The sequence below is a fragment of the Lupinus angustifolius genome, chromosome LG06 (assembly GCF_001865875.1).
Source record: "Lupinus angustifolius cultivar Tanjil chromosome LG06, LupAngTanjil_v1.0, whole genome shotgun sequence".
Lineage (NCBI taxonomy): Eukaryota > Viridiplantae > Streptophyta > Magnoliopsida > Fabales > Fabaceae > Lupinus > Lupinus angustifolius.
In genome coordinates, this window is record NC_032014.1 from 1,907,891 (window position 1) to 1,919,503 (window position 11,613).

General features: G+C 35.0%; 2 protein-coding genes across 3 annotated transcripts; one reads left to right on the top strand and one right to left on the bottom strand.

Annotated features, from left to right (window-relative positions):
* On the top strand, nucleotides 2,782-5,539 carry LOC109348799 (BTB/POZ domain-containing protein At5g67385-like). The gene is made up of 5 exons (XM_019589363.1): nucleotides 2,782-2,998; nucleotides 3,106-3,175; nucleotides 3,250-3,864; nucleotides 3,981-4,517; nucleotides 4,876-5,539. The coding sequence occupies exons 1-5, from the start codon at nucleotides 2,898-2,900 to the stop codon at nucleotides 5,413-5,415; spliced, it is 1,863 nt and encodes a 620-aa protein (XP_019444908.1). The 5' UTR covers nucleotides 2,782-2,897; the 3' UTR covers nucleotides 5,416-5,539.
* Nucleotides 6,758-9,267, bottom strand: LOC109348800. 2 transcript variants are annotated; one of them, XM_019589365.1, is made up of 3 exons: nucleotides 8,904-9,267; nucleotides 7,631-7,803; nucleotides 6,758-7,551 (listed from the first exon to the last, which is right to left on the bottom strand). In XM_019589365.1, the coding sequence occupies exons 2-3, from the start codon at nucleotides 7,709-7,711 to the stop codon at nucleotides 6,985-6,987; spliced, it is 648 nt and encodes a 215-aa protein (XP_019444910.1). In that variant the 5' UTR covers nucleotides 7,712-7,803; nucleotides 8,904-9,267; the 3' UTR covers nucleotides 6,758-6,984. The 2 variants fall into 2 exon arrangements, with proteins under 2 accessions (XP_019444910.1, XP_019444909.1); XM_019589364.1 differs by lacking the exon at nucleotides 8,904-9,267 and having other exon boundaries at nucleotides 7,631-8,102.

An 11,613-nucleotide genomic window follows, 5' to 3' on the forward strand; every position in this document is an offset into this window, starting at 1 on the left:
AGGTGAAGCAACGTTGCTCGCGTTTCTTCAAAACGACACGTCGTTGGTAGTCTATATTATCCGTTTTTTTCTCTCCCTCAAATCCTTCCTATTCAAAACTCACAATCAATTCCAAGTAATAATCTAAGTCAAATGATAAACCTTAGTTTAGTTGGGTGAAACACTATGAGCACTTTTTTTTTACTCACATGATTGGAACATAAAAATTTATTTAAGGAAACGAAATGAGTTGGGAAGGTGGAAGATAAATAAGTGAAGAGTTTGACATATGTGATTCAAATATAAACTAGTGTAAATTTTGAAAAGTAAAAAAATAACTTTAAATTTTGGTTGATGTAGGATATACTTTTTTAAGATTTAAGAAGTGTGTGAACGAGTTGAAAACTATTACAACATTTGACAATAAAATAAAAATGTCATGTATCTAGCATATAATTAGCTCACTCTGATTTTGGGTTCATATCAAATTTTGTTGAACAATGGCCCAAGAAGGCCCAAAATTGAGATCTGCACCTAGGTTGGGAAACTCTTAACTGAGACTATAGTTGGTAATTCGGTTTGGGTTTGAATGGGCTGTGCCGAAAAAGTCCTATGATTATTTAAATAAAATGATCTTTTCATAATTTGAATTATAGATAAGCCTAACGTTATTCTTTATTTTTCTTATCTCCATAATATGATTTCAATAATATAGTCGGCAATACTTGAGTATGGATCTACTTACTTCAAAAGTAAGTCTTTTAAATTTAATTCGCATTATATTCATCAATTCTAGAAAAATATAATGGTTTAAATCTACTCACTAATTCAAATTATTAGATTTCCCTAAAATTAATGATTAGAATATGACGTAAGTTTAACTTCTATACACTAGTTAAACTCACCTCATTGGAGTAAGTGTAAGACTTACTCTAAGATATTCTTTCTATAAAAATAAAAACCTATTGTCCTAGACAAAGAGTTACTTTGACAGTGATTAAAAGACATTTGCAATATGAATTTCAACCATAACGAGGGAGAGGTGGACTTATTTCCCGAGAAATGCTATCTTTGTGACCTGGTTAAATGATTTCAACTCACATGAATGGAAATGGAATAAACCTGTTTGAATCAGTCAAGTATATAAATACAAACCACCACTCCCACGAGCTTATGTTCAATGTTCTGTCTTCTTGGTTTAGCAGTGAAAGTCAAACAATTTACTCGCATCCCATGTGCCATGGGGACAGTTTCTATAGCCTCACGACCATGTTCATTCATAACCAGGGAGAAAATGAATGACAAGCCAGTTGGAGGTGACAACAAGGGGACAATTATTCTTGAAATGAATTAGGATCAAAATTTTATTTGGACAATAAAATCATGAAATCTATCTTCCAGATTTATATTGGTTTTTTATATGCATGTAAAATGATAAAAGATGATAAGTAAATTAATTTATTATGAAAGGAGTTATTAAATTTTGATCATTTAAATAACTATTGCAAAATTATATATATTTTTTTAGAAATGACTCAATCGAATGTTTTTCTGTTACCAAGGTATTCCTTACCTTTTTGAGCTAATCCTTTTAAAGATTTGTCGCTCCCAAGAATCCAACTTTCAATTAAATTTTGGCAAATACTAATTAAGGATGGATGATAGAAAAACTTTTATCCTGTTTCCACGTACATATGACATGGATATCTTACATGATTGTGTTCTTGACAAAGAACCGTACACATAGAAGGGAATCTATATGTCCAAGTCCGACAATCTAAGATCACTGACTCAGTTTGGTTAACTTTGCATCCTAACTTACACTGCTGTGCATAACTCCATTTCCGTCTCTCTTCCAAACTTCCTCATCATTCATCCTTGGGTTTCAAGAATTATTCACTTAATATAGTAACTTGGTAAGATTGAACTTATATGTATAAACCAATTTGGATCTATCCTTATAATTCATGTAAGCTAATTTTGATCACTTTAAGCCACATAATCAGAATCAGGTCATAAATGCTTGATTTTAATTTGTTGGGAAGCTGTTGACAAAGGGGTAGAGGCCATGTATTCATTGAAAACGATAAAACGACAATTTTGTTATGGGGCAGCCTGTAATTGATTGTGATGCATTATTTGGAACTCAAATCCAACCCAAATAAAGTAATGGTCAGATGTTGAAATCAATCGATATAGACCATGTTTTAGATGACCAGTCTCCGTTATAAAGGGGGCCCTTATCATGCACGATGTGAAACCATGAACCTAAATAATGTGCCTGATGTATACCAGAGCCAATCTTTCATTAACACTGGGAGCACCAATTATTGCATAGGGCATCTTATCGCCCGAACAACACATACAGATTCCGATAACGTTGTTGCTTAGTGACAATGGAGTCAACTACTGCATTAATAGTTCTACAATTCCTACATCATCTAACCATTTATATTAAGAAGACAAAGAATACTATGTCTGTATATGAGTAGCACCTCTTGTACTTTTGCAATAAAATTCATCTGTATATGAGTAGTACCTGTGGTACTTTTGTGGTAGATATAAGATTTGTAGCTGGAAGCATCATATGTGGTATCATGCTGCAACGTAGGCTGACCAATTTCTTCCCAGGTTGATTACTATATGGATACGACAATTGTGTGGAAGATAAATTTATGGATTAATTATTTATCATAACTAAAGTTTAAATAGTAAAAACATACTCATAGTTTATTACAGCCGACATATTCATAGCTAAACTCTGAAACTCAAGTTCACAAGAAAGAAGAGTAGACATAAAATATTACCTTGAGGGTATATATATACCATAATTGACACAAACTATTTGCTTTCTTTGTCTGCTTCATCATCAACTGTAAGATAGAGAAGTTATAGTGAGCAAGAAATCTGTCCCTGACATGGTTGATCATGGTCATGAGACAATTATACGTGCTGGTAGTGACGTGTCTCAGAAGAAGAAAGAGCTTCTTTCTAGCGCCATGAAGAGAACAAGTGAATGGTATGATTATATTTTTATGGAACTAATGCTTAGGTACTTAACCTGCTTCTGTAGTGTACAAATGAACATTTTCTACCTTTTACGTGAGTTTAATTATTTAATTACAGGATATCTTCCCAGGAGATTCCAAGTGATATCAATGTTCAACTTGGAGAAGCTACATTTTCGTTGCATAAGGTGATGCAGAGAATTGTTATTTTTATTTTTGGTCATTAACTAACACTATTCGACATCTTCTACTGTAATTGCAGTTTCCATTAGTCTCCAAGTGTGGCTACATCAGGAAAGTAGTCTCGGAATCTAGTGATGCTGTTGTTTCTTTCATTGAACTCTCTGATGTTCCTGGTGGAGCAGAAGCATTTGAGCTTGCAGCAAAGTTCTGTTATGGGATAAACTTTGAAATAAACGTTGAAAACATCGCTATGCTTAGGTGTGTGGCTGAGTGTCTTGAGATGACAGAGGATTGTTCGGTTGGTAACTTGGTAGGAAGGGCTGATTCTTACTTGAATGAAGTGGCACTCAAGACCATAACAGGGGCTGTGTCTATCTTACACATGTCAGAGAATTTCCTTCCGATAGCAGAGAGAGCAAAAGTGGTGAGCCGATGCATAGACGCAATTGCTTATATAGCATGGAAGGAAAGCCGACTTTGTACATCTGCAAGAAGTGACAGTGGCTATGAAGAAGTGATGTCTTCAGTTGCATCCCATCAGAGGTCATTAGTTGACTGGTGGGCTGAAGATCTAACAGTCCTCAGAATTGACATTTTCCAAAGAGTTCTAATTGCAATGTTGGCAAGAGGGCTTAAACACTATGCTATTGGCCCCATCCTAATGCTCTATGCACAGAAATCGCTACGAGGTTTGGTGAGAGTGAGACCCCTTACTAAAAAGATGGAAATGTTAAAAATAAATATGATTTTATTTTATGGATTCAATCTTGAATTTTATTCTCTATTTTCAAATCTTGTTTTGGTGAGTAGGACATATTTGGAAAGGGAAGAAAGAAGATTGAGCTCCAACAAGAACATGAAAAGAGGGTTGTTTTAGAGACACTAGTGAGTCTTTTGCCAAGGGAGAAGAATGCAATATCAGTAAGCTTTCTTTCTATGCTGCTTCGGACATCGATATATGTTGAGACAACAGTTGCTTGCAGGCTTGATTTGGAGAAGAGAATGGCCAAGCAGTTAGGACAGGCTGTTTTAGATGATCTTCTTATTCCCTCTTATTCATTTACGGGGGACACATTATTCGATGTGGATACAGTTCTGAGGATCGTGACTAATTACCTTGACTCTGAAATGGGAAACCATCAAGTTTACAGTGCAGATGATGAATATTTTTCTCCCCCACGAAGTGATATGGATCGAGTTGGACAGCTAGTTGAAAACTACCTTGCTGAAATAGCTACTGACCGAAACTTACCTGTTCCAAAGTTCATCAGGATGGCTGAATTAATTCCCGAACAGTCAAGGCCAACGGATGATGGCATGTATAGAGCCATAGACATCTATCTTAAGGTACAGTACTTTCTCTAGCAAATTAAACATACCACAGATTTGTACAGTACTGATAAGTACTAACATATTTTGTTATCCTCCTGTCTATACATCTTGTTTGAACAACAGAACAAGCATTCACATTATATAACCAAGATTATTTCCTGTCTCCTTCAGAAGATTAACTTTATCTAATTGAATTGGCTTTATGTTTAGTCTTATGATTATTTACTTTCTATATTATAATACATAAATGGAGTTATAATTGCATGTGAAATTCAATGATTTACTTGGTTGTATTAGTATTTGATATAGAATTTTACACGTGAGCTTATTATGAATTACCGGTGATGAATTTGGAATTGACAATTATTCTCAGGCTCATCCTGCGCTAAGCGACATGGAGAGAAAGAAAGTTTGCAGCGTGATGGACTGTCAGAAGTTATCGCGAGAGGCATGTGCACATGCCGCTCAAAATGACAGGCTACCTGTCCAAATTGTAGTTCAAGTTCTCTATCATGAGCAGCAACGGCTTCGCAATGCCATGAATAATGGTAATGGAGATGGCGAATCTCCTTCGTCTCATGGCAAACTGAATGTATACTCCGCTAATCCACAACGCGTTTCAAATGAACTCTCCATCTCCAGCTTAAGAAGAGAAAATCAAGACCTGAAATTGAAGGTAATGAAATTGAAATTGAAACTAAAAGAGATGGAGAAAGCTACACTTAAATCAGGAGTTAATAGTCCTGTAGTAAATGCTTCACCTTCTTCTAACCCTCCTCTTCCTAGAAAATCTTTCATAAACTATGTGTCCAAAAAACTTGGATGGCTTTCTCCTTTTCAACGTGATGATGGTGTGACATCTGTCAAAGGTCACAAAAAACCAAACAAGAACCGACGTCACTCCATTTCCTAAGGCCATTTTGCAGACTACAGGTTCTTCCTTAGTTTCCAAGGATTGATAAAACAGGACTTGTTCACTCATTTTGTGTGATGGCTATGTATATTATATGATAGGCTAAAATAAAGTGTTAATTTATCTTATTAGTCATCCACGAGTTCTGCCCAACAAAGACAATCAGGTAAAGGGTCAAAATACTTCTTCAAGAACTCTGAGGCTTGGATAATGACCCTTAGGCCTCAGCTAAGTTGGCGTCAACACAATACAATCTAAGGTCACCTGGGATTCTCACAATTGATAGAATATTTGAATTCAGATCCTCTCCGCTCTCCAGATTGTGACATGTAACATGCATAAAATTTTAAAGGTCCAGATTTTAAATTATTTTTAAATAAAATAATTTTAAAAATATGAAACCCCGGATCTCAGCACAGAATATTTAGGGTTCAATAGTAACTAATTGGCTCACATCACTAGTGTATGTTGATCACGTTAGATCGAGCATATAAAGAAAGAGCTAAAGCCAGAGCATCTAAAGAAAGAAGATGAAGAATAATGTGGTGGGATCATCAAGAATTGCAAGAAACTTGTCCCTCTCATTAGACAAGTTTAGCAGGTGAGATTGCAGTTCCCTCATTTCAGTTGCCAGAATAGCCTTTTCACCAATAAACTTCAACAAAGTTTACTGGTTCATCATCTTGGTCTACTTGGATGACGATGAAAGGAAAAAGGAAAGGATAGAGGCATAAGCGGAAGCCATTGAAAGCATAATTATGGTGTAGCCTATATGCATCTTATACTTCAATGTTATGGTTTTGCCTTAATCTTTCTTCATCAAGATCAACTTTCATCTTCAAGAATCACACATTCTGCTTTTGCTTTTGGATATGAGGCTGGTATTAACAAAAGTCGCATTGATGGAAATGCGGTGCCTCTATATCTTCCTTCATTCTAATTTTACAAGATGGTGAATTTTTTGATATTTTTGCTTTAACACTGTTTTGATCTCATCAAAAGTGATACCAGAGAAGGTAGTGATTTCTCCATGGCTGAATCAATGGGGTATATGGTCCATTCCAATACTTCCTTGGTGTATTGAGTTACTCAGTGCTTTGGTTTGAGTTGGAATGGTTGTTGTTTGGAGCATAGATGGCTGCACTATTAAGAATATCATTCAAGGTTGGAGGTTCTTCCACTTGCAAGAAAGCACGAGAAAAAAGAAAGCTTGTAAACCAAGCAACTAATACAAACTTTATAAAATAACTTTTAATGTACTAACCATCTAACCAACTTCTAAAATATTGCATTTTCCAGCAATTCTCCTAAATATTAAGATTTTGGAAATTTTCAAAAACACTATTTAAAATCTTGCTAAGTTTAACATTGTTACTCATTGGAAGAATCAGCATTCTTCCCATCAAAACATGTGATTTTAGAAACATAACGGTAACAGCTCATCTTGAAACAAGACATCATCAAACCCCCCACCACACTTGATAACTGATAAGAAAATTCTAGAGATAAGTCATTCACAAAGTTAGTCTTAAACAATAAATTGATATATCACATTGAGCTTAGAGTTTTCTAAGTCATCTTCAGACTCAAAACTTGCAAAAGCCAAGGTGACTGTTTTGATCTCCCTTGTCTTGATTGTTCTTCAATATCATAACTGTTTCGCATTCCACTTTGATACCCAGAGGTTGATTCTGGCACCTTTGCAAGGCCTATTATGCCTCCACTTAATTCTTCTCTAGTTGTATTAGTGCTATGATGGTTCCTGCATCTTGTCTTGTTTATAAGGTTGGATCCAGCAGAAGATGAAGACCAGATATGCCCTGAATCTTTAGTTAGCGGTGTCTGGATATTCTTACGATTGTAACCTGAAGGGCCTAATGTCAATTCAATCTCCGTCTCATTTATGATGTCGAGAACTCTATCACTATCCGATTCTGCTATGTCCTCTAAGTCAAGCCCTTCAAGATTAAATTTCATTGTAGGCTTTTCTTGTGTACCTTTATGATGACCATTTTGAGTTAAACCAATAGCATTTTTGAAGTTCCATCCTTGTTGGCTTACTCCAATAGTTCTGCTAGCTTCTATGTTTTTCATCAATATCTTCTGAATCCGATACAGACGATGAAGTTCATTTACCTGCAGAAACATTATCAGGGTACTCATGCTCAACTATATATGATGCTGATTTCTGATTAAGGAACAAAAAGAGAAGTACCTGCTCTTTGAAAGTCTCTTCCTGTTCTAGCATGGCCATCCTCATGTGTTCTTTGTCCCATGGTCTACTAAGCTTCTCCATTGGAGATCCCTTAAGACTCTGCAATAAAGTTAACTCTGTTAAAAAGTTTTGTTCAGACGTGCATTTATATGGTATGACTCCACCTTATTAAGCTGAAATGGGAAAAAATCTAACTTCAGAATGTTGTTCTATGAAAAATTGTTTATGTAGAAAATAGGTTGGTTGGATGAAAGTACTGATATAATGGTCTAGAAGACTAATACAAAATGATGACATCTACTTCCTTTTAGCATAATTTGTCTCTTCCCCTGCCTTTCTACTTCCAAAATTTTGGACCACAATTGAAAGGAACACTAAAAAAATATCTTGCAACGCCCTTGTGTCAAATTTTCCTACCATAATAAACAACCTCTCATATATGCTATATAGAACCATGATGTCATTATTCATGTTATCCTTCCAATTTTTGCAAGATTTAAATCCATCATCAAGGTCATTTTTAACTTCGTTCAATATATCCAGTTTTTTTATAAAAAAAAAAGTGGCTTCATATAATATCATTAGAGTTAGGAATTTCTATGCTGCCTTTAAAGGTAATAGTCTTCTATGGGACACCTTTGTGCAATCAAAACTAGAGCTAGGACCATACACAAACCATTAAGTTTTCACTTTTTAACCCCTCTTTCGCATTTAATATAGTGTACCTTCCATAACTAATTTCTTCTATATGTTAATACATGATTTTTTTCCCTCTGTTAAACCTTCTATAGATTAAAGGAATGAACTAATTTAGGCAATTCTTTGTGTAAGAATTGAACTTTTGGCATGAATTAAGGTTCTCAGCTTATGCTTCTCATGATGGCAAACCATATTCTTCATGTACTAGACAGCAGATTTTATCTCCTAGACTTTTCTTCAGGTGGTTTTTATACATCCAAGCTACAATCTAACATTACAAACTGAAACTAAATTATCACGCTAATGACATTATATAAATTCTAATTCTGATCATCAACAAATCATCTTCAACGCAAAATGGGGAATTGAAGTCATGCAAATAGAGGCAGCGTACAAAATTCAAAATCTACTGATAAATTAAGCAAAAATGTCTAAGTAGAATTCTCATCATGAATATTGAATTAAGAACAATCAGGAAAAGCTTCCCAAAACCAAAGCGGTTAGTAGATACAACAATTCCACTGATTGCCAAAGCAGGAAAAATAATAGTGAGACGTAGATTCTAGTTTCTGACCTGCGGATTCAGCTATCTCAAGGAAAGGCAAGAAACTCCTCCTTTCACCACAACTTGAGCTATAACCTTGTTTATTTCTAAAAGTCTGTGCTATTCTTCTCTCATATTCCTCCACCAGCATCGTCAGTATATAGTGTTGGAGATTAAATACAGTAATACAATAACAATGTTGTAGAATCTATGACATTCTCACAGAAACCTAAGTTCTATGATGCATGAGGTTTGAAGCATGCTAAGCAAAGCCTCTAGTGACCAATGAGATTCAAGTTATGCGGAGGAAATGCCTGAGAGAGACCAGGTCTAACAATGCAGATATATTAATTAAATTATCTAACTGTCAAGAAATGCATAAACAATAGTACTTCAATATATTAATTAAACAATGTTTTATAATTGTTTAAGATCACAAGGCCTTAATTGGGTTTTGCTCGAGACAAATCATCAACCCAACAGCCTAGCCTGCTGAGGTGAATGAATCACGTCAACCAAAGTTTCTGTATCATGGATCTAAGTGCAGTAATAATAAACAAACAGCAATTATGGTCATAGGGTTCCAAATCAACATATATAGGTTCAAATCAAATTATATATATTTCTAACTTCTATATTATCTTTTAAATTTAGACATGTTCCAAACTCATCTAAAAATTAATGAGGTTGTCACAATTTGGTTGTGAAAATAACATTATTAAATATCAACATTATTATATATATATATATATATAAAGTACATAAGATTCTGAATTTAAAGTTACAGATAAGTAATTAAAGAATAAATGGAATAATAGCATATTGGTAATAGCTCAATCAATACTCCAACATTGTTGAAGCGTGCTGTCTATGTAAAGGAGCTTAAGGCGACATCTTCTCTGCTGCCGACAAGTTGATCCTGACCGTCAGATAAGTGGGTACCTATTGTAACTACTTATTATCTCGAATCCAGCATTTTTAAGAACAATAATCATAGGTTTATCGCAACATTAATTCATTCTATTATATTTATATTATATGAATTGATAATGCAAGAGAGAGAATTGTCAATTATGGATGCTTTGTACCTGCACTGTATAAGTATAAGCTAGGTGCAATGAGCTGTTTGATGGGATTTTATATTAGCATGACTAGGCAGAAAGAGTCAGGTCGATGATTATATACATTAATTGGCTATGTATGTAATAACTGTTGGGAAGTAAGTCTCACATCGTCTACCTCATTATTTCAGGAATGGTTTAAATACCTGTTGGGCTACTCCTCTCATTGTTAATTGATTTTAAGATGGAACCTTAACATGGTATAGAGTCATAGCCCAACTTCTTTCTGGTTCTTTTGGGCCAAAAGATGCCCTTTAGTTATGCGTCAAAGGTAACCCTTCGCCTAGTCCGGCAAGCTTATGTGGAGGGGGCATGTTGGGAAGTAAGTCTCACATCGCCTACCTCATTATCTCGGGAATATGAATTATCAATATCATAGTGTCTATGCTTATCAATACCATACACATGGTTTATATTATATATATATAAACAACTTATATGAGTATTATACGAGTATATAGATATATGGTAACCAATAATCATTTTGATAAGATCACATGCTTGTTAGTTGTTCGGTTGGGCTTATCTCTCTAGAATAGGAATTATACAGTTAATAAACAAGACCAGGGAGGTGGAAATGGAATGACAGCACGCGTTGCCGGGGCTAGAAGGTGCATTCTTATGGAGTGGTGGGGCCTTTGGGTTTGATAAATTGAAAAGACTGAGCTACGCGAGCCTGTGCTATTGTTCTGTCCCACTTAATTTGGATATTCAATGACAATCAGGAACATGTAGAAAATTATAGAAAGCAGGACAGAGGATGCTCCAATATGATAATGCTGGCACCAAAGCAATGTGTAAATCACTAAATCCTATAATTAATCTATACATTCAATAATTCACATACGCTCAAGTCTCACATTTTTTGCAAGCATAACAAGTAGTAATTGTAAGATAGTTAGAATGTTAGATAGATGTTGCAAAACAGAAACAGTCTAAAACTCTCAGCTAAGGGCTCTGCATGTGTACAGCAAATATCATCAACCTCAGTTATTTATTTATGTACATCGTCCTTTCCAAGTGTTGTAGCTGTTGCTATATGATGTTGTGGGAGTTTGGTACTATGAAAAGGGTAATGCTATTTGTACAATTTAAATTGAGAACAAATTGAAGACTTTCCACATTGCTTTGAGAAAATAAAGATCAAGCTAAAAGAAGCAAACTGCTCCTAATATAAGCAACTTCGTCATATTAAATAGCATGTTACGAATCCGAGAGATAAATAGCATGTTAAGTGTAGGGGTTTAGGGGTCAAAGATATTCACCTTTTTAACCTTGCTCTTCTTGGTAAATGGAATTGGCATCTTCTTAATGAGAGAGATAGCCTCTCGTGCAAAGTTTTGTGTTCTAAGTATGGTCATGACTTTGCTACTACTTCAGGGGTTGGGTCTAGATCTCTCCATCTTAAGAAATCTGTTTGACTAGGGATTTATGCAAGATCTCTCATAGGATAATTCTAATAATATTTGGTTTTGGAATGAGATTTCTTGTCGCATCGGGGATGGGTCTAAAACTAGGTTTTGGCATGAAAACTGGCTTGGTACTAAAAATTTGTCAACAAGGTTTAGAAGACTTTTTTCTCTGAGTCTGCATCAAAATACTCTCATTAATGAGTTAGG

What these genes read in the sequence shown, in the direction of transcription:
- LOC109348799 (XM_019589363.1), top strand. Translation starts at nt 2,898, where the DNA reads ATGGTTGATCATGGTCATGAGACAATTATACGTGCTGGTAGTGACGTG. An exon ending in AGAAATCGCTACGAGGTTTG is followed by an intron (nt 3,865 to 3,980) that starts GTGAGAGTGAGA and finishes TTTGGTGAGTAG; the next exon opens with GACATATTTGGAAAGGGAAG. An exon ending in CCATAGACATCTATCTTAAG is followed by an intron (nt 4,518 to 4,875) that starts GTACAGTACTTT and finishes AATTATTCTCAG; the next exon opens with GCTCATCCTGCGCTAAGCGA.
- LOC109348800 (XM_019589365.1), bottom strand. Translation starts at nt 7,711, where the DNA reads ATGGAGAAGCTTAGTAGACCATGGGACAAAGAACACATGAGGATGGCC. An exon ending in AAGAGACTTTCAAAGAGCAG is followed by an intron (nt 7,552 to 7,630) that starts GTACTTCTCTTT and finishes ATGTTTCTGCAG; the next exon opens with GTAAATGAACTTCATCGTCT.